The 22640-nt window shown below is 45.2% G+C and overlaps 1 protein-coding gene across 1 annotated transcript; it reads left to right on the top strand.

Moving 5' to 3' along the window:
* Positions 1–14527: 14527 nt before the first annotated feature.
* Positions 14528–22215, top strand: HEBP2 (heme binding protein 2). Its single transcript, XM_002714846.6, has 4 exons — positions 14528–14774; positions 15147–15282; positions 15802–15982; positions 21583–22215. The coding sequence occupies exons 1-4, from the start codon at positions 14673–14675 to the stop codon at positions 21779–21781; spliced, it is 618 nt and encodes a 205-aa protein (XP_002714892.3). The 5' UTR covers positions 14528–14672; the 3' UTR covers positions 21782–22215.
* Positions 22216–22640: the final 425 nt, after the last annotated feature.

Below are 22640 nucleotides of genomic sequence, written 5' to 3'. Positions count from 1 at the left end.
TTTGGGAAGAAATCATTCTAGCCAGCACAGATGAAGGATGGGAAGGGATATAGAGCGAGTGAGTAGAAGGTGGACCGTTTCACCACACGCTGCATTGATCAGACGCTCAGACTACTTTGGTAAAAAGGAAAGAGTGTGCTTTCAGCTCCAGCGTCCGAAGAGCTTGGGAGTCATTGTTAGAGCAGTGGAAAGCAGAAAAGTCAACAATTCCCCCAGGTCCGGTAGAGAAGTAGTGTCACAAAATAAACCAGTGCACCTGGGCTGGAGAGGCAGACAGCGGGACCCAGAGGATCCCGGCTTACCTGGGTGGAGACCTCCAGGAAGCAGTGTTGGGCAGGAAAGCCTGAGTGTGATCCAAGCAGTCCTGGGGGCTCGGCATGGGCAACTCTGAAAACCAGGACGTCCAGGGGGACTGTTCCCGGCGGCCCCCACACTCCCTGAGTTCCACCTCCAGGAGGTTCTCACGGTGACGTGCAGAGCAGTCCCCCTGTACTGCTGGCATCAGCCGGGGACAATGACCGTGCGAACAGAGCATTCTACACTCCTTAACAAGGGCCTCCCTCAGCAGAAACTCTCTCAGCACAGCCTACCCCGCGGGGCTTTCCCAGCACCTCGCTGACCTGGGGCGGGACATTTCCAACCTCAGCTCCCTCTGGCCTGCCACCTGGGGAAGGGGAAGCCTTCCCCCAGCCCCTTTAACCATCCTGTCCCACCTGAGTGGGGAGAGTAAAACTGAGAGCACATGTGAAGTGCTGGTAGCCCAGACACAAGACTGAGACCTAAGCACAGAGCTCCAGAATACCCCCGCCCACCCACGCCCCGCCACCACACCACTAAAGGCCTGTTTATTCCAGTGCCCTTTACCCAGGACGCCAAGTCTACCTTTAACAAAAGTTACTAAACGGCAGAATCACAGTTTCAACAGACAGAGCATCACAAAGAGCCTGGGAGATGGCAGTGATGGTGGAATTATCAGGCCAAGGCATCAAATGACAATGATTAATATGCTAAGGGCTATAATGGATAAAGTAGATAGCATACACACACAGATGACTACTAGAAGCAGAAAGATGAAAATTCTAAGACAAAATAAGAAACACAGATCAAAACCACTAATATCAAAAATGCTAAGATAAATGAGAATACCTCATTAGCAGACTAGATACAGCTGAAGGAGGAATCCGTCTGCAGATCAGTAGAAAATTGAACAGAGAAAGCACATAAAGAAACTAAAAAAAAAAAAAAAAAAAAAAAAAAAAAAAAAAAAAAAAAAAAAAACCAGAATATTCAAGAACAGTGGAAGGACAAGAAATGGTATAACACACACACAATGGGAATAATGGAAAAGGATGGAAAGAAAGATTTGGAGCAACAATGACTGTAAATTTACCCAAATTAATGTCAAACTCCAAACCTCATACCCAGGAAGCTCAGAGAATCTCAAACCAACACATAACATACTCAAACTACAGAAAATCAAAGAAAACAATCTAGAAACATGTCAGAGGAAAAAAATGCCTTACTAATAGAGAAACAAAGAATTAAATCTAACTTCTCAGTAAACCTAATTCAGGCAAGCAAGTGGAGTGAAATATGTAAAGTAGTAAGAGAAAAAACACCAACCTGGAATTCTATATCCTGAAAGATATTATTTAAAACTGAGAGAGAGGAGGGCAGGCATTTGGCACAGTGATTAAAATGCTGCTTGGATACCCACATCCCATAGCTGAGTGCCTGGGTTTCCGGCCACTTCTGATTCCACCTTCTCCCCCCACATGATTATTCTTGTGTGTTGAGATCTGCTTATTCTCAACAGGTGCTTTTTTCTTAGCATGACTAGAACAAGCATAAATACCTATCATGAATAGACGTGTTGCCTTACAGAGATCATTGTCTAGAAATACAGATAAATAGGCAAGTCTTTAACTTGTCCTAATTAAGAATTAATGTAATACTACTGTGACAACAGTGAAAGCCCCATAGCTGAGAGTTAAGTTTTGAGGAAATTGTCCTGGGCAGGCTTTGGCTGCCAGTTGATTCACCCACATCCCATACGAGCATCTACTAGATTTCAGTCCTGGTTCCACTTCAGATCCCAGATTCCTGCTAAGGTATACCCTGGGTGGCAGCAGGTGATGGCTCAAGTACTTGGGTCCCTGCCACTCATAAGGGAGACCTGCATTGACTTCTAGGCTCCCAGCTTCAGCTTGGCCCAAGCCTCTTTTTAAAAATCTTTATTAATATAAAGAGAACACACGTCATGTATTTCATAGGTACAATTCTAAGAAGGTATCCTCCCTTCCACCCTTCCTCCATCCCCCTCATTCCTTCATTTCTTTTCTTTAATTTTTGCAAAAACAATTTCAATGCACTCTGTAATTACAGGCTTGATGTACCACTAACCATAATATTCAACAAGTAAAAAGCAGAAAGACCACAGTTCCACAGGAGCATAAACAAGGGCTAAAAACAACAATCAAGTAACAACATGTTTATTTCATTACTATACATTTTTTTAATCTATATTAACCACCACATTTCAGAGAAAACATGGAATTTGTATTTTTGGAACTGGCTTATTTCAATAGGTATTGTCGCTCCCCCTCTTCGTGGAGGAACGACACAGGACCCTGCGCTGTTCTTTGGTCTGCTCGGCCCTCCCCGGGTTTGCTGCTGGTTCTTCCCGGGTTGGCTACTGTCCCTTCCACCTCCGTGGAAGGGCGGTTCCCCCTGCCACATTCCCCACTTCCGCGGGGGAGTGGCACACCGCCGGCCGGCTCTCTCGGGGGCTGCACAGGTGTTCCCCTTAGATGTTCCTGGTGCATGTTGTCTCTCTCCTCCTTTAAAGTCCTCTTCCGCCAATCCCAACTCTGCTACCCACACGCCGAGTACGCTGCTCTCCTCCAATCAGGAGCAGGTCCTGCAGCTTGTCAAGTTGGTGAGAGGCAGCTGGGTAGAAGCTGTTGCCTCCTCTCCCAGCGCCATATTGTGGGAGAGCAGATGCATAGAATAAGTCTTAATTCCAGTAACTTAGTCTAGTCCGAGTTGCTCCCCACAGGTATGATTTCCAGTTTTATCCATTTGTTGCAAAAGAATCTCATTATTTCTTATGTCTGAGTAATATTCCATAGTGTGTGTGTGTGTGTGTGTGTGTGTGTATCACAGTTTCTTTATCCAGTCGTCAGTAGATGGACATCTGGGTTGATCCCATAGCTTAGCTATTGTGAACTGAGCTACAGTAAATATGGGAGTACAAGTAATTTCTTCATACACTGATTTCATTTCATTTGGGTAAACTCCCAGGAGTGGAATGGCTGGGTCATATGGTAGATCTATTTTCAGATTTCTGAAGACTCCCTACACCATCCTCACAAGGGTTGCACTAGTTTACATTCCTACCAACAGTGGAATTTATTACTTGTTGATTTTTGGATGATAGCTACTCTAACTGGGATAAGATGAAAACTCATTGTGGTTTTTTTATTTGTATTTCCATGATGGCTAATGATCCTGAGCATTTTTTCAAGTTGGGCATCTGTATTTCACCCTTTGAAAAACACTTGCTCCTTTGCCCATTTCTTAACTGGATTTTTGTTGTTGTTGTTGTTGTTGAGTTTCTTGAGCTCTTTATACATTCTGGATACTAATCCTTTATCAGATGCATAGTTTGAAAATATTTTCTCTCATTTTGTCAGTTGCCATTTCACTTGAGTGTTTCATTTGCTGTGCAGGAGCTTCTTAGCTTGCTGCACTCCCATTTGTCTATTTTTGCATGTATTGACTGCGCTTCTGGGGTCTTTTCCAAAATATCTTTGCCTATCCCAATGTCTTGTATGTTTTCCTCTAGTAATTTGATGGTATCAGGTTACAGATTTAGGTTCTTGATCTATTGTGAATTGATTAGTTGTTAACTTCTAGGGCTTCTATTCTGTTCCATTGGTCTACATGTCTATTTTTGTGCCAGTACCAGATTATTTTGATCATAATTGCTGTAGTATGACTTGAAATTTGATATTGTGATGCCTCCGGCTTTGTCTTTGTTTAAAATTGCTTCAACTATTCAGGGTCTCTTATGTTTCCATATGAACTTTGGCAGTGTTTTTTCTAGATCTTAGAAGAATGTCCTTGGTATTTTGATTGGGATCACATTGAATCTGTAAATTGCTTTAGGTAGTATGGACATTTTATTTATTTATTTATTTTTATTTTTGTTTATTTATTTTTTTATTTTTTGACAGGCAGAGTGGACAGTGAGAGAGAGAGACAGAGAGAAAGGTCTTCCTTTGCCATTGGTTCACCCTCCAATGGCTGCCGTGGCTGGCGCGCTGCGGCCGGCGCACCGCACTGATCCGATGGCAGGAGCCAGGAGCCAGGTGCTTTTCCTGGTCTCCCATGGGGTGCAGGGCCCAAGCACCTGGGCCATCCTCCACTGCACTCCCGGGCCACAGCAGAGAGCTGGCCTGGAAGAGGGGCAACCGGGACAGAATCCGGAGCCCCAACCGGGACTAGAACCTGGTGTGCCAGCGCCGCTAGGCAGAGGATTAGCCTAGTGAGCCGTGGCACCAGCCTAGTATGGACATTTTAATGATATTAATTCTTCCAATCCACAAAAATGGAAAAATTTTCCATTTTTGTGTCTTCTTCTATTTCTTTAATCTTTTTTAATTTCCATTTTAGAGACCTTTCACATATTTTGTTAAATTTATTCCAAGGTATTTTTTTTTTAGCTATTGTGAATGGGACTGATCTTAGAAGTTCTTTCTCAGCCATGACATTGGCTTTGTGTACAAAGACTTTTGATTTTTGTGTGTTGATTTCATATCCTGAAAACTTTACCAAACTCTCTAATAAATTCCAATAGTCTCTAAGTGAGTCTTTTAGTTTCTCCATATATATATATAGGATCATGTCATCTGCAAACAGGGATAATTTGACTTCCTCCTTTGTCATTCATAGCCCTTTGTTTTCTTTTTCTTGCCTAATCACTGTGGCTAAAACTTTCAGAACTGTATTGAATAGCAGTGGTGAAATTGGGAATCCTTGTCTGATTTTGGACCTTAGTGGTAATGCTTCCAACTTTTCCCCATTCGATAAGATGCTGGCTATCGGTTTGTCATGCAGTGCCTTGATTGTGTTGAGACATTCACTCTATACTCAATTTGCTTAAGGTTTTTATTATGAAAGGATATTGTATTTTATCAAATGTTTTTTCTGTATCTATTGAATTAATCATATAGTTTTTATTCTTCAATGTATTAATGTGACATATCACATTTGTGTGATTTGTGTGTATTGGACATTCCCTGAATACCAAGGATAAATCCCACTTGATCTGAGTAAATGATCTTTCTGATGTGTCATTGGATTCCATTAGCTAGTATTTTGTTGAGCATTTTTTCATCCATGTTCACCAAGGATATTGGTCTGTAGTTCTCTTTGTTTTATCTTTTTCTGATTTTGGAATTAAGGTGATGCTGGCCTCATAGAAGGAGTTTGGGGGAATTCCCTCTTGTTCAATTGTTTTGGATAGTTTGAGAAGAATTGGAATTAGTTCTTCTTTGGAAGTTTGATAGACTTCAGCAGTGAAGCATGAAGCCTGAATCTGGCCCTGGGATGTTTGTTTATTGGGAGGGTCTTTATTACTGATTATTGGTCTATCTAGGTTTTCTATGTCTTCATGACTCAGTTTTGGTAGATTGTATGTGGCCATAAATCTATCCATTTCTTCTAGATTTTCCATATTGTTGGCATATAGCTGTTTGTAGTAATTTCTGATGATTCTTTATATTTCCTTGGTATCTGTTATAATATCTCCTTTTTCATCTCTGATTTAATTAATTTGGGCCTTCTCCCTCCCCACCTTTTTTCCCCCTCTTTGGTTAGTTGGGCCAATTGTATAAATTTTGCATATTTTTAAAAATATCATTGAACTTTTGTATCAGTTTTTGTTTCCATTTTATTTCTTCTTTGATTTTAGTTATTTCTTTCCTCCTACTAATTTGGGGTTTGGTTTGTTCTTATTTTTCTAGGTCCTTGAAACACATTGTTAGATTATTTATTTGACGGCTTCCCAATTTCTTGATGTAAACACTAATTGCTGTAAACTTTGTCAACACTGATTTTGCTGTATCCCAGAAGTTTTGATATGTTGTATTGTCATCTTCATTCATTTTTAGGAATTTTTTTATTTCCCTTTCTATTTGTTCACTCAGGAGCATGTTGTTCAGGCTCCATGTGTTTGCAAATGATCTAGAGATTCTTAAGTTGTTGATTTCCAGCTTCATTCCATTATGGTCAGAGAAGATACATAGTATTATCTTGATTTTTTTGAATTTGTTGAGACTTGCTTTATGGCCTAACATATGGTCTATTCAAGAGAAAGTTCCACACACTGATGAAAAGAATGTGTATTCTGCTTTTGTGGGATGAAATGTTCTGTAGATATCAATTAGACCCATTTGGGACATAGTGCAAACTAACTCTGTTGTTTCTTTGTTGACTTTCTGTCCAGTTGATCTGTCCGTTGTTGAAAGTGGGTTGTTGAAGCCCCCATTATTCTTTTATTGGAGTTTATGTCTCCCTTTAGATCCATTAATATTTCTTTTAAATAGCCAGGCACCCTGGCATTAGGAACATCTATATTTACTATAGCACATCTTCCTGTTGAATTGATTCCTTAATCATTACATAATTTCCTTCTTTGTCTTTTTTTAACAATTTTTGTGCTACAGTCTGTTTTGTCTGATATTAAAATGACTAGTCTTGCTTGTTTTTGCTTTCTGTTAATGTGGAATATCTTTTTCCATCTTTTCACTTCTAGTCTGTATCTTTGTTGGTGAGATGTGTTTCTTGTAGGTAGCAATAGATGAGTCTTGTTGTTTAATCCATTCAACCAGTCTGTATCTTTTTTTTAAAGATTTATTAATTTACTTGAAAGAGTTACACAGAGAGGAGAGGCAGAGATAGAGAGAGAGGTCTTCTATCTGCTGGTTCACTTCCCAGATGGGGACATATTGAACTCATCATTTCTAGTATTTCAGTTTGATGTCTCTCCAATTTCTCTACCTCTAGGCAGAATTATTCATCCATGTCATACATAGATTTCTTTAACTCATGTATTTGCTTTTCTGTGTTTTCTTATAATCATTCTTTTGAATTCCTTTTCAGGCACTTCATCAATCTATTTGTCTTCACAGTCTAATACTGAACTGTTGTTGTGTTCCTTTTGGGGAGTCATATTGTCTTCCTTGTTAATGTTTCTTATATTTCTACATTTTTTTTTAGGAATTTGTAGAAACACTTATTTGTTTTCTCCTCTGACAGCTATATGTGATGAAATATGCCTCTCTGGCTTAGTGGAGTGTTGGCTTCTTCTGTGGATATCCAGAGGTGTATACTGCATGGGACCAGGGAGCTCTGACCTTGTTCAAAGGTGGAGCAAGAGTTCAGGGTAACACCCAAGTTGCACATGGTGGATCTCTATCATTATCAAGAGGGAGTATTTGATCGCATAGGCTGGCATGATCATAGCATCAGCCCCTCTCTTCCAAGATGATCCATCTACCCAGAGTGAGCCCACAGTGACCAGGAATTTTACCCACACAGGTTCATGGGCTGCACAAAGGATCTGTGCACTCCTCAGTCTCAGTGTGGAACCCTTAGCCTTTGAAGCCATACACGGTGATTGCCCAAAGACCCAGCCACACCCTAATGCATGCCCTATCACAGTCTCAGAATTTCCATTGTCAGAGAGCAAGGAATCCATTCTCAGCCCAATAAGCCAACCCCATCCAAGGAAAGACATGGCATTCCTATAGCCATTTGCCTAACTAATAGGGGTTGGTCGGTGCTCCACCTTGGACAGTCGAGCCCAGGCACCTTGATAGAATGAAGGGAGGAAATTGCTTCACAGGCCTAAGTGGGTGCCCTGCCCCACCTCCACCAACTCTGCAGGCCAGAATCAAAGTCAGTGGAGACTGCGGAATCATCCCTCTGATAAAATTCCCCAGTGGCGCATAAGCCACGCAGCTTCCACTTGCCTTATTGAGATGGCATTTCGTCCATGCTTGTTGCCAAGTGCCTTACTCCAAGAAAATGGTGTGCCTTCCAGTCACTGGCTGTGGGACTCACTGGCAATGCCCTGCTCAAAGCTGCATGTTTGCACTGTCCCTGCTTCTCCACAGCATCTCTCTTCTCTTTGTAGAATTTCTACTGCAAACTTCTCTGCAACTGTGCCCTGGGAATGCTTTTCTTCTGTTATCTTCCTGTGGTCAGAATCAGTAGTCTTTTCCCTATTGAGCCATTTTGGATCACCCCATGCCTAACTCTTGTGGACAGGTGGGGTGTGAAACAAGCAGGTAGAAGATTATACACATTTTCTTTTAGGTACATCAAGAATTTAGTTTGGTTTAAGTGCTTTTGAGAATGTGTGCTATCTCTTTTTTCTTTTTTAAAGGTTTACTTATTTATTTGAAAAGCAGAGTTATGTAGAGAGAAGGAGAAAGAAAGATTTTTCCATCTGCTGGTTCAGCAACAGCCAGGGCTGGGCCTGACCCAAGTCAGAAGCCTGGAACTTCATCCAGATCTCCCACATGTGTTGCCAGGGCCCTTGCACTTGAGCCATCTTCTGCTGCTTCTCCAGGCCCATTAGCAGGGAGATGGATCGGAAGTGGAGTAGTTGGGACGTGAACTGGTACTCATATGAAATGGCAGCATTGCAGGTAGTGGCTTAACTCACTGTACCAGAATGCTGACCAAGTGCACTATCTAGTTGTGATGTATTTGTCTATTTTTACTCCAAAGGATGGACCCTTTAAAATCAATATGGTTTTCTCATAAATACCTACTACAGTCTCAGAAGTTATACCAAGCCTCACTCTGATTAAAATTGATATTTTAATTTTTAAAGGCATTTCCAACTTTAGAATGTAACTTTCACATCCTCAATCCCTCAAATCAATAAATGTCTTTTAATTTTCTCAGGCCCCTAAGAAAAGTGGTTTGTTCACAGGTGCACCTAAAAACACTCAATCACCATCCTTGTGTCTGATAAATTCTATGAGCAGCATTCATTTAACATTTATCAGTCAATTATGTATCAGACACAGAGCAAAGTGCTCAGCATACAAGGGGCTTGATGGTGGTTTTGTGTCTAAATAATGGATGGGTATTGTAAGTCTCATCTAAAGTAAAGGAGAAGCCAAACAGAAGGAAAGATTACATTCCTTCTTAAAATGTCAAGTCACTACCCATTTTATACTCATCATATTTGAGACTTGGTAACCATAAAAAGAGCAAACACTTATGTTGTGGGCACAATCAGGTGCCAGAATAAAAGATGACTCAACAAAAAGACACATGATGGCCAGGACCAAATTTCATGTCATAGCTAAGGTCTCCCAGTAACAACGGCAGCACTACACAGAGCAAATACTCTTCAAGTTCTTATTCCTGAAAAACAAATCATTGCAAATTTAGTGCCATAAAAACAATCTTCACAGATTTTGTAGGTACTGTAGGGACAGTTTGTGTCTGCTGCATGACCTCTGGGGTCTCAGTGGGAAAGACTTGAGGTGGCAGGGAGCAGGAACCATCAGAACACTTGCTCACCTGGGTGTGGTGGTTGATGCCAGCTGCCAGCCGTTACTTTGCTTGGCACCCAACACCTGGCTCTCCAGGGAGATGCTTGGGCTTCCCTTCAGCATGGCTGTTAGAGTCCAACAGGAAGGCCCCAAAGATAACTAGGTGGCAGCATTAAGGATTTAGCTTGGAAGCCACATAGGATTATTTCTGCTGCAGTGCCTGTCCTGCCTAGGTTTTTAAGGAAGGGGAACACAGATCTTCACTTTTCAATGGGAGAAGAAGAAGAAGAATTAATGCATAAGAATAGCATGTTGAATAGGAAATAGCATTGCACCCAACTGTGGAAAACAAAATCTGCCACACAAGTATGGAATAAATCATCATACAAGTGCCAGTTGGAATCCTGGCTGCTCCACTTACAATCCAGCTACCTGCTAATGCGCCTGGGAAAGCAGTGGAAGATGGCCCAAGTCCTTGAGCCCCTGCCACCCACGTGGGAGATTTGGATGCAGCTACTGGCTTCTGGCTTCAGCCTGGCCCAGCCACAGCCATTGTGACCTTTTGGAGGAGTGAACCAGTGGATGGATAATTCTCTCTCTCTCTCTCTCTTTCTCTCTTTCTCTCTCTCTCTCTCTCTCTCACACACACACACACACACACTCCATCTCTCTCTCTCTCTAACTCTGCCTTTCAAATAAATCTTTTTTAAAAAAGAAAATCACCTAATGAATGAACAGCATTATAGACACTGCTTTTCTCAAATATTTACAAACCTCTTGAGAACACAGGGTGACTACACTTTCGCACACCTTCAGGTTGATCAAGAGCCAGTGATTTGCTTTGTCCAATGAAACATGGATGGAAATTACTTAATTCAGGAAGTATTTGCAGTAAATGCTACTCATTATTCATAGATGTGGGATTTGCAAATTCACAGACTGGAGAAAACATATTGTTGGCAGTTCCACAGGAAGAACCTCCAAGCACTTTTTAATCGCTCACAACTCACAGCCACAGGCATGCACAATGTGGCAGGAAATTGAAGTCCCTAGTGCACACATTCCCAGCGTGGGTAGGACAAGGGGGAAGCATCGCCTGCTTGTTTTAACTCTCGTACTGTAAACAAGGGCTTTTTTTCATAGCCTATTAAAATGTGCCACGTTTTACACATTTTGTGCTTTTTGTGAATGATCTTGCTGTTCACAATGGCCAGAGTGCTGGCCCATGCTCCCAAGGGAAAGAAGGCTGTGACATGCCTTATGGAGAAGACGTGTTTGTTCAACCTCATTCACATTTGAAAGATGCTAACACGGGCTGTGGTCCAATGTTAACGAATCAGCCAGGCCTATTAAAGAAGGTACCTTTTCACAGAAACACATCCAAAACAAGGTTGCACATGGATCCATTGAAAAAAGGAACCACTATCTCCCCCAGGAGCAGTGGTTCAGGATTCACTACTTCAGTATTCGCGGTGACCTTGTGACAATGCTAACCCAGAAGGATGAGAACTGCCTGTGATTAGGACTGCAGGACAAACCAGAGAGCTCCTCCCTGGTGGGGTGAGGGTGCAGACACCTGCTGATGGAAGGGCACAGCTTTGCACAGACAGGGGGCGTCTGAAAGAATCGGCCCCAGTGGGGACTTTGAGGAAAGAGGGCAGGGAGGATTTTCTGCAGTAGCAAGACATCGACTTCGCTTGCAGCCAGTGAGATCTGAGGCTGTGCAACTCAGTCTTTCAGCACTCACATCAAATACCTCCTCCTAAAATGTCACTTGTTGATTGAAGGTACAAATTATTTGAAAACAAATAAACAAGAAATATTTGAGTATTGGAGTGGCTCTCCACCCACTCAGTCTCCACTTTGTGGACTTGGAAATGTGGCAAAGGGAACTTAGCTTAAAATTCTCTGTAAAGCTATGCAGTCTGCTTCGTGGTGTCGCATAGACATTGGTTAAGTACCAGCTAATAGAACCATACAAACATAACCTAGCAACAAGGAAGCTAACTTGATTGTCTCAAAATATTGGTGTAGAACTTGAACCTTCTGAATTTTATTAAGCTTATTCTAAGTGAAAGCCCATTATTTGGAAATAAGTCATTTTCTTTCTTTCTGTTCTTTTATGTTACTAATTACCATCTTTAAATACAGATAATTCAGCCTAATAATCTACTATTATCTCCTCTAATTGCATATTCTACAGCTATAGAATGATTTGCTCCAAATTCAGCTTCAGTTTTGCCATAGATAAAATTCTCCCCCCTACCCAGGGGCATGGGCAATGGTAAAAGTTACTCTGCTGATTAAAACAACAGACTTCTTAACAAATAACAAATTATTTGCCTCTTAACAAAAACCTGCAATAAAATCAAATTGCATTCTCAACTTAGCAAAGTCACCTAAGCAGCGCACCACATCCATCACACAGTTAAAATATGCTTTAAAAAAATAAGCCAACATGAATTATTGAGTCTTCACTAAATAATTCAAGCTTCGTTCTGCATAACAATAAATTGAATGTAAGCACTTAGAAAGTGTCATGTGTCCTCAGGCCATTGCACAGCTGTTGGCACAGAGAGGAGCAAGGAAAACATGGGTGCCCGTTGCTTTAAAAGCACTAGGTCATAAAGTTGTAATTATAAAATGCATGAAGTTTGTAACTATAAAAATGTATAGTTCTGCATACATTCTTATGGACTTACTTCTAAGGATACAGTTCAAAAACTTGCCATGGGACACCAAATCCCCATAAGTGAAGGGGGGGCAGGAGAGAAGCATTTTAAGTGTTAAAATGATCATAGGGACAGGATTAAGTATTAAAGCAATCCTACAATTGGATTAAGTGTTTGGTAATAATAATAGATAGAATTAAAAAGAAGTGAATGCTTCAACATGGGAAGCAGTCCACACAGTGTCTCATAGAATGACAATTGCCTAAAGTAGCACTCTGACCTCAGAAATCAGCCCTTAAGGCATTTTGGTCTGGCTGAAAAGCCCACAAGAGCATTCTGGGCATGGAAAACCAAGACACTGTGGCAAAAAGTGTTCTACACAAAGGACCTCTGTGGTTGAGACCCCAGTGGAAAGAAGTAGTCATCAAAGAAGGAGGTACTTTTCTCTGAAGGGAGGAGAGAACTTCCACTCTGCTTATGGCCTTGTCTAAATACTGAGGGAGTTTGTGGATTCAAAAGGCTTCCATAGCCTAGGCAGATCATGTTGAGAGCCTCGGGTGATCACTGATGTCAAACGCAAGAGTGTTGTTAACAACAGGAGTCACTGTGCACTAACTTCCCATGCAGGAACTCTATCTTCAATGAGTTGTATTATGAGAGTTAATAGTAAAACTTGTTCTCAAAGATTTACTTCGCTTTAGCGAATTAAGTGGAGGATATTCTTATGTCACATAAGTTTTAGACAAGCCTAAGTGCCCAACACCATTGCTTGTTTCCTTAGGTGTTTCTTTAATTAATGAAGAAACTTGTTTTCAAACAAAAAAAATTATTATCACAAAAATTAAAAGAAAAATAAGAAAGGAAATAGGAGGAAGGGTGGGAGTGAGGTTGCAGTAGAAAGTGTCATTATGTTCTTAAAACTGTATGTATGAGATACATGAAATTTGTCCCATTTATATACATTTAAAAATTAATTAAAAAAGCACTAGGTCATGTGGCACATGGTTAAGGTCCTGCTCCCAAGCTCCCACATGGGCATGTCACATCCTGTGGGAGGGCCTGGGTTCTAGTCCTGGCTCAGCTTTGGATTCCCATTTTCTGCTGCTGTGTGCCCCAGGAGGTGGCAGGTGTCGGTCCTAGCCCTTGAATCCCTGCCACCCATGTGGGACACTCTCCTAGGTTCAGCCTGGCAAGGCCCTGGCTGCTGTGGGCATTCGAGGAGTGGACCAGTGGCTGGGAGCTGACTCTGCATCTGTCTTGCTCTCTACGCATCTCTCTGTCTTCCAACTAAATGAAAAGGAAAACTAAAGAGGAATGGAGGAGTGATTGTGAGCTGTAACACAGCTGAAGTTTGAAAACATTTTTGCTCAGGGATGGAAGGAAGTCACAATGAATCACTTGCTGTCATGATTCCACTGACAAGAATGTCCTGTAAACTTGTAGACAGCAAAATAGTCCCTGCCTAGGGCTGGGGGTTGATAAATTAGGAAGCAGTGGCCAAAGGTATGGAGTTTCTTCAAGGGGCGGGGTGACAAAAATGTTCCGAAACAGGGATGATTGCTCAAGTCCAGAAATACATGAAAAGCCACTGACCAGTACAAGAATAGGTGAATTGTATCGTATGTGTTTTACATTTCAATACATCTCTTAAAGGCTGCGTCTCATCAAAAATGTTTAAAAAGCACTAGGGTCTGGCCTCCGCAACCCCTGGACTGCTAGGTCTGATGAGATGACTCTGAGGGTCTGGGGACCCCTCTGGGGAAAGATGACGCACAGGACGGTTCGAGATGCTCTGTGGCCTGCTCCCCTCCGCTTGGTCCCTAAGCCACCTTCCAGGTGTGGCGAGTAGGGGCTGGCGTCCAGGACATCGCACAGGGGCAGCCCCGGCCCAGCGGCGGGAGCGCCTCAGCCGGTAAGCGCAGGCCACACCTCGAGGGGCCGGCGGGCGTGAGGCCATGACCCGCAGGGCCTCCAGCACCTGCCCCTGCTCAGCCCTCCTCCGCCCCGGGCTGCCCAAGCTGCAAACTTCTGCGACTCGGTGCATTTACAAACAAGGGTGGCAGCAGAGTCTGGGACCCCCAAAAGACGGGTCACAAAGGACCCTGCCGTCGGTGCCGGGCTGGGCTCCTGCTCACCTGCACAGGGGACCAGGCAGTGAGTGCGGCCCGCGGCGGAGCTGGGACCGGGACCTGGCCCCTCGCGCTCGCGGCGCCTCCTGGCGGCTCAAACCAGGCGAGTGCCGCGGGCGCGGGTGTCCACGCAGTGCGGGCGGAGGGTGCGCGTCGGCGGGGCGGGGACTGCGGGCCTCTGCTGGCCCGGCGCGCACACGCAGGCGAGCGGCCCGAGTGGCCCTGCGGCGGCGGCGCAGCTGACCAGGCTCTGTCCGCCACCCCCACCCCGAGTGTCGTCGGCGCCGCCCATGGCCGAGGTGCTGGAGCCAGATCCCGGGACACCCGAGGATGCGGCAGCCCAAGACCTGGAGACGCCGGTGTGGACGGCCCCGGAGGACGCGGGCCCCCAGGTAGGCGCCGCCCGCGGGCCGGGTGGGCGGGGGGCGCGGGCCCGCCTTCGGGGTGGCTTGCAATGGAGCCGGGATGAAGTCAAAAGTCGCTTTTGAGACGCTCGGAGCACTGCGCAGTTCGCTCGTGGGTGGGCGCCGCCCCTCCCCAGCTGGGGGCCACCGCTGCTGCATTTCTTGCCTTTGCGGGAGAGGCGCCGCGGTGCGACCCTCGGGCTGAGCTGGGGTTGTTAATGTGACATAGAGTGGGCTCGAGTGCTCAGGCACACCTGGCTGGGCCAGCTAGGCCGGTCCTTTCCGGGTAGAGCGAGGCTGCAAGACCGGTACTGCGGACTTTTCAGGCCTGCTTCTGGAAGTTGTCTCCGTCCCTTTTAGCCCGGAAATTACGAGATCCGACACTATGGACCGGCCAAGTGGGTCAGCACGAGCGTCGAGTCCATGGACTGGGACGCGGCCGTCCAAACTGGCTTTACCAAACTCAGCAGTTACCTTCAGGGCAACAACGAGAGAGGTAAGGGCGGTTCCCCTTCTGATTTTTACCTATTGCACCTACCACTGTGTTTTCGCTAATTAAAGAAATACACTAACAGAAAAAAATAGCCCGACCATCAAAGTTGAGTTTTTCCAACCAGGACTTTCTCGAGACCCTTAGCACAGGCTGCCACGTCATAATTTTGGGCTCTGCCTCTGCCACTGTTTGTCTTTAAAACTTCTCCTGAACCTAATTGTCTGAATTGTACAGAAAAACTAATTGACTAGATTGCTAATCGCCGGTTTCCCCCTTTCTCTCTAAAAAAAATGTAGAATATAGTCACCAAAAACAATAATTAGAAAGTGTTTATTGCAGGAATAGTTGACTGATTTTGGCATTATTTTTCTTACAGTGAATATTATCTTCAAGGGAAAATACTTTTGTGGTTTGTGCAAAGTTAATCAAGAAACTCAGATTATTTCTTTTTTCAAAAAAAAAAAAGGCTCATTTTTTTAAGTGTCCTTAGTCCTCCAGATTTGCTTTATTTTTGTGGTGCAGAGATGAAAATAAAGATGACAGCGCCAGTGACCAGCTACGTGGAGCCTGGCTCAGGTCCGTTCAGTGAGGCGACCGTGACCACTTCCCTGTACCTCCCTTCGGAACAGCAATCTGACCCGCCCAGGCCTTCGGAGTCGGGTGTCTTCATTGAGGACAGAGCCGGAATGACCGTGTTTGTACGGTGAGCGCTGGATAATTTATAGCTCAACTGACTGCTAGCTTTAGGTGCATGCGCTCACCAATACAGCGCCCGTGCAGTCTCAGAAGGCTTTCCACCCTTCCGTCAAAGCAGGTCTGATGAGTTGCATGGTCTTCTCCTTCTGGCTTGTATGTCACTCAAGTCTGCCGCAAGGTGTAATCAGTTCATTTCATAAAAAAACGCACACCATCTTTTCCACGTAGAAGACACAGTGCAAATTACATACTCCCCAGAATGGAAGAGGGCCTTTACCTGCAGTCCAATAAGATCCAAACAGAAACACCGTAAAGCACAGTATATGGTACCTGCCTTAGTTGTGTTGGGGGGGGGGGGGATGGGCTGCTATAGCAACATACCATAGACTGGGTAGCTTATGGAATACAATGTATTTGTACATTGTATTTCTCACAGTCCTGGATGCTGGGAGACAAGTTCCAGGTGCTGGCAGTTTCAGTGTCTGAGGGCCCCTTTCTGTTTCCCAGACAACGCTCCCCAGTGTGTCCCTACATAGCTGTTCTCCAGGGTTTGGGAACACCTGCCATTCATGGGGCACCACTCTCGTGACCTCGTGACCACCCAAAGGTCTCAGTACCTCAACAACATGGGGACTTAGGTTTTCAACATATGCCTTTTGGGGAGACCTAACCATTTAGTCTACAGCTTTCTGCCCCTGGTCTCAAAAATTTCATGTCTTTCTCATGTCAAAAATCTACTCATTCCAACCCAGTAGCCCTGATTCCAGCATCAACTCAAACACTTAAAGCCCAAAGACTGGCCGGTGCTGCAGCTCACTAGGCTAATCCTCCGCCTGCGGCACCGGCACCCCGGGGTTCTAGTCCCGGTTGGGGCGCCAGTTCTGTCCCAGTTGCCCTCTTCCAGTCCAGCTCTCTGCTGTGGCCAGGGAAGGCAGTGGAGGATGGCCCAAGTGCTTGGGCCCTGCACCCCATGGGGGACCAGGAGGAAGCACCTGGCTCCTGGCTCCTGGCCATTTGGGGGGTGAACCAACGGAAAAAGGAGGACCTTTCTCTCTGTCTCTCTCTCTCACTGTCTAACTCTGCCTGTCCAAAAAAAAAAAGGAGAAAAGGAGACCACCTGTCTCCCGCATCATGTCCCAGATCAGGAAGTGAAGTGTTGCAGACACCCCTATGGCTACACAGAGACTTCAGCATCATTCCCCTTCTCGGTCAAGCCCATAAAAAAAAAAAAAAAAAAAAAAAAAAGCCCAAAGACGCATCTGAATGTCATCCAAACCATATATGGATGAGGCTCAAGGTATGACTCATCCTGAGGCAAATTCTCTCCAGTTACACACAGCAAACATGGGCTAGACTTCCCAAAGAGAGAGGTGGAAACAGGCATGGGGTAGATAGTCCCATCTCCCAAGGGGGACCTAGAAAAGAAGAAATGGGTAACAGGTTGCAAGTCAGTGCCACACCTGAAGGTTTGACATTGATCTTTGTTGGTGTGAGGCACCACGCTCCAGATTCAAACTTGGCTGGAGGGGTTGGGCTCCCAGGTCTCCAGGCAGCCTGCTCACACTGCAGATCTCACAGACTGCAGTTCTCTGCTTGCAGCTCTACCAGGCGGGAATTGCCCGTGGTGCTGTCCCGGGCGGGGGTGCCCTGACTCCATAGCTCCACCAGGCATTGCCCCAGCAGGGACACTGCAGTGGCCCCACCCCCTCTGTGCCCCTCTGCACTGGTCTAGTATCAAAGGCTCTGGGCAGCCCCACCCTTCAGACTCTATGGAAGTAGCCATTGTGCTTCCGAGGCTCGCATACTCCATGATCTGGTGGAGATGGCACGGCACAGGTGCTGCCAGGGTTTACCACCTGGGCCCTCCACTCTTGTTCAAATGCCACTCTCCGCCTATTTTTTTGTTTTTGCTGTGTTTTTTGTATCCGTTGGCTCCTCCCTGGCTCACCACGCTGGAAATCACTGTGGATGCCCATTATTGGCCTTTATTTCATAGGAGATTGGCCCTGGCTGATGCATTTCCACAGCTGCAGCTCCATGAGTCTGTTGACTCTCTAGGAATTGTCTCCAGATCTGACTCCCCTACTCAGTGGTCTTCTCCATCTGAGGGTAGGCGTTGGGGACCAAACTCAACAGTTCTGAAAAGAAGCTTTCCCACAACTCCCCAACCACCCCTCCTCTCAGAGTGCCTGTCTCAGTACAGGGCCTCATCAGTCTGGCAGCCTTCCCAGCAAGGAATTTTTTTAAAGAAAGATGTATTGATTTATAATTAAGGCAGAGTTACAGAGAGAGAGGGAGGGACCCAGAGAGGTTTTCATCTGCTGATTCATTCCCCAAATGGCTGCAGTGGCCAGGGACTGGTCCAAGCCAAAGCCAGGACCTTAGAATTCCATCCAGATCTCCCACAGAGTTGGAAGGGGCCCAAGTACTCTGGTCCTCTCACACTGTCTTCCCATGCACACTGACAGGCAGCTGGATCGGAAGTGGAGCAGCCAGGACTTGAACCAGAGCTCACGTGGGATACAGGTATTTCAAGCAGCGGCTTAACCTGCTGTGCCATAACACAGGACCCACCGGCAGGGACCTCATAGTCAGCACACTGTTCCCTGACAACTCCTCCCTAGAATAACCCCATTCACCTAAAAAAATAGTTTGTGATTCTGTTCCCTTCTCTCCTTCCTCATCGTTCTCAGATCCTCATGGGGACAGCACATAAGTCACCTTTGGATACCCCAGTTGTCACCATGATGCCTGAAGACATCAGGCTGTAGTTGATCTCAGTTGAATTCTTTCTGACCATTTCACTCCCGTGGCCTCCCAGCTGTTCTCAGAGCTACCTGTCTTTTGTTCTCTTCTACCCTGGCGCTCGCTGTGATCTTCCTGATAACAAAACCCCACATAGGGAGGGCATTTGGTACAGCAGTTAAGACACCTGTGTGATACGCCAGGGTGCCTCTGTTCCCGACTCCAGTTCCTGCCCACGTGCAGCTCCAGGAGGCGGTGGTGATGACTCAAGTGTTCAGGTCCCTACCACTCAAGTGGGAAACCTGGATTGAATTCTTGAATGCTGGCTTCAGCCTGGGCCAGCCCTGGCTGTTGCAGGCATTTGGGGGAGTGACTCAGAGGAGGGGAGATCTTTGTCTGTGTCTCTCTCTGCCTTTTAAATAATAAAATACATTTAAAAGTTTTTTTAAAAAGAAAACCTAGCCTATTATCACATTTGAACACCTGCTGGTCCCCCCCCCCCCCCCCCCCCCCGCTGCTGGGGAGCAGCTCAGCCCGTTCGCAGTGTCCATGGTCCCCTTGACAGTGTGGCCGAGCCCTGGCTCCCAGCCCCCGCTCGCCTCCCTGGAGTTCCCTGCCCCCTCACCCTTCCCTGAACATGCAGTGATCTTCCCCATCTAGGGCTGCCATGAAGATCGAATAAGCTAATTTGTGCAAAACACTCAGAATGTGCTCATCATTTCTACCAGCTTCAGTCCTTTTTCTCTCTCTGGAGACCCCACTTACATCCCACAGGACAAGAGACATCATTTATGTGATGCCACCTTCAGTTTCTTCTGTCAGCCAGCTCCTCTGGCGCCCTCCCCTCTGTTATTCTGAATCATAGTGGCCTATTTGTGGACTTAACTTCCTCAAGATATGATGATATACTACTATGTCCACACATTCCAGCTCCAACAAGGCAGCTGCATAGGGTGGGGATGGGACTACAGCATATGTTTCATACTGAATAAAGTAGGAGATACGTCATTGTAGAATGGCATGTATCCAGAAAACAAAAGATCTCTCATTAGTGATTTAAGATAGGATTTTGAGGAAAATGTGGAATTGGAAAGCTAATTCCCTTAAAACCCAGCATTCTAAGCCTTGGCTATTCACTGAGGAAACAAATATTAAATTTAGGAGCCAAAATATTTCACATGGTTCAGAATTAGATGCAATTGATAATGATGAAAATTACTGAACAGAAGTTGTACCAATTCATCTGCCATGTTTTCTTTTTTTAAACCATCATGTTATGCACTATATGTATAGATCTGCATATATATAATATGCAAATAAAGTGGTTTATATACATAAAAATTTTTCTTGAGAGGCAGAGAGGAGAGAGAGAGAGAGAGACTATTTGTTAATTCATTCCCCAAATGCCTACAACTGCTGGGGAAGGGACAAAGCTGGGAGCCAGGAACTTAATCCAGGTCTTCCACGCAGGTGGCAGGAACTGTTATTCGAGCCATCACAGCTGCCTCCCAGGGTCAGCATTAGCAGGAAGCTGGAGTCAGGAGTAGGAGCCAGCACTCTGGTGTGGAAAGTGGGTGTCTTAACCACTAGGCTGAACCCCCACTCCCCATGTTTTAGTTTGCGCACATGTACATACGAGACACCCACACACAGTCAGTAGGGATTTCCAGGGAACGCCATGCTCGCGGTGACTCCAGTGATTCGGCTGTAGAACCAACACGGTTTGGGCCTAAATCCCACCTGAAGCATAGTGGTGCTGATTTTTTTATATGAACACATTGATTAATAAAATACATTCCAAATAAGGTGTATTAGGAGTGTGTTTGCTTCTCGGTATGTCTTATTCTTTGCTTTTAAAGCCACATTCATTGCACTTGTATGTTAGCAGCTCAGCTTGTCAGTGTGCTGTCTTGATTTCATCTCAGGATGTTTCTGTTTACATAGTTAAAAATCTATACCTAAAACTTTTTTTTTTTTTTTTAAGATCGTTTGACTGTCTGCTCTTTCTCATCCCCGTAGTAGCTTCCTTTGCAGCTCCTCCCTGCTGGTCGATTCGATGTACCAGCTCTCTCTGCCTGTATTCTTACTCAGATCTGGAAGAATCTCAGAAGACATTAGGCTAGCATCCAGAGTTCTTCCTTCCGGCTCTGACTCACCTTTCTGACCTCATCCTATGCCTCACTGTGAAAATTGGTGATATTTTTAGACCCTTCCCCCTTTTCCATCTCTCCCCTTTCTTTGTTCAGCAAAACCATCCCTGCTTCCAGGCCTTACTCGCAGGACAGCCCTACCAAGGTTTAATCAAATCCTCCATGCAGCCGTCGCACTTTGATCCTGCCTCTGTTAAAGAACTTTACAGGCAGCCAAGATGGTGGTCTCTTCCATTAGGCCGTAAAGGCCTAGAGGTCAAAGCTGTATCGCGTTCATCTGTCAGCCAGCGCCTGAGGAGAGGAAGAAAGGAGTGTCCAGTAGCGAAGTGACAGTCTTCTAGGGGGCTCAGTTTCTCTGACCAGCAGCGTCTGCATCTATCTAGGAGCTTGCTAGACATGCAGCCTCTTGGGCCTCCTGGTAATCTGCATGTCAGCACGATCCCAGGGTAACTGTATGCACATTAGCATTTGAGAAGCACAGGGCTACAGCCCATCAGATCGTGCGAGCTCCAGATCTACCTTATGGGACTTACGCCCTCCGCCTGTGGGACTTGGTGTCCTCCTGGGTCTCAGTGGGTTGGAGGTCCCAGGAGATGGAGTGGAGGGAGGGGTAGCTTGCAGCTGCACGTCCTCCAGCCTCTGCTGTTCTTTGCAGTCTGACAGTCGCATCAGCAGTGAAAGCACTCATGCGTATTTCCTTTCTCCTTTGTAGGTCCTTCGATGGATTCTCTAGTGCCCAGAAGAATCAAGAGCAGCTTTTGACGTTAGCAAGCATTTTGAGGGAAGAAGGAAAAGTTTTTGATGAAAAGGTTTATTACACCGCAGGCTACAACAGTCCTTTCAAATTGCTTAATAGAAATAATGAAGTGTGGTTGATCCAGAAAAATGAAGCCTCCAAAGAAAGTCAATGAGAAGATGAAAGAAAGTTCCTGGCCAGGGGCAAAAGTCCTGTTTAATAGGCGAGGGGTCTTCAGAAAGCGCATGGAAAATCTATACTAGGAGAACGTTGATTCCATGAAGTCTCCTCGTAGACAGCACTACCTTTACGGAAAGTATGTATCTAGTGTCTTCTACTTGAGAGCAATAGAAAGAACTGAGCTATTTCCACTGTGCCTTTTTAATGCTGAACACTTTAGCAAATATACAGGTAACAGGTGCGGTAGTCTGCAGACAGGTACACTGGACATCATTCTACAGTCGCCTGTATCTCTGTGAAGATCCAGGGATGTGTTATGTCATTTCCTTCTTCATCGCTGTATCACAGTCACGTTGCCTTTTCCTGCTTGCATTTGGGTCAGTTGGCTGTTATCCCTCCAGGTATTATCAATAAAAATGTTTAAGATTGGTCCGGGATGGAATTCTTAGGCTGTCAAGACAGGTGCCAATTCAGTTGATCGCAGAAATCAAATCGTCTTCTGTGGCTGCCACTGATACACTCTGTTGAGCCCTCTGCTCCATCCACCCCCTGCTCCCACTATGCAAGGAAACGCTCACCCTAAACTGTTGATCATATTTGGTGGCAGAGTGAGTCTGTGAAGTGAGACTTCCCATCCCACATGACACTCAGTAAAGGCATGTCTTTTGAAAACATGTACACCCACATGCCATTTCAAATTCTCTTGAGTGTTTCAAGTATTCTATATGGTACTTCTGTAGGTGGTATACAAGTAATTAGGTGTGCCCTAGTGAGTTGCTAGGAAATCAAGGAGTTGGAAAGTCCCTGCCTGTCTGTGTTGGAAGATGCTTGTCCTGGAAAAGACGCCTGTCACT

The sequence above is a fragment of the Oryctolagus cuniculus genome, chromosome 5 (genome assembly GCF_051225735.1).
Source record: "Oryctolagus cuniculus isolate XC-2025 breed Fujian yellow rabbit chromosome 5, ASM5122573v1, whole genome shotgun sequence".
In the NCBI taxonomy this organism is placed as follows: domain Eukaryota; kingdom Metazoa; phylum Chordata; class Mammalia; order Lagomorpha; family Leporidae; genus Oryctolagus; species Oryctolagus cuniculus.
This window is presented reverse-complemented; position numbering and strand designations above follow the sequence as displayed.

Bases quoted from the DNA above. Each gene is read 5' to 3' on its own strand.
- HEBP2 (XM_002714846.6), top strand. From the start codon at position 14,673: ATGGCCGAGGTGCTGGAGCCAGATCCCGGGACACCCGAGGATGCGGCA. The intron at 14,775-15,146 runs GTAGGCGCCGCC...CGTCCCTTTTAG, and splicing joins CGGAGGACGCGGGCCCCCAG to CCCGGAAATTACGAGATCCG. The intron at 15,983-21,582 runs GTGAGCGCTGGA...TCTCCTTTGTAG, and splicing joins GGAATGACCGTGTTTGTACG to GTCCTTCGATGGATTCTCTA.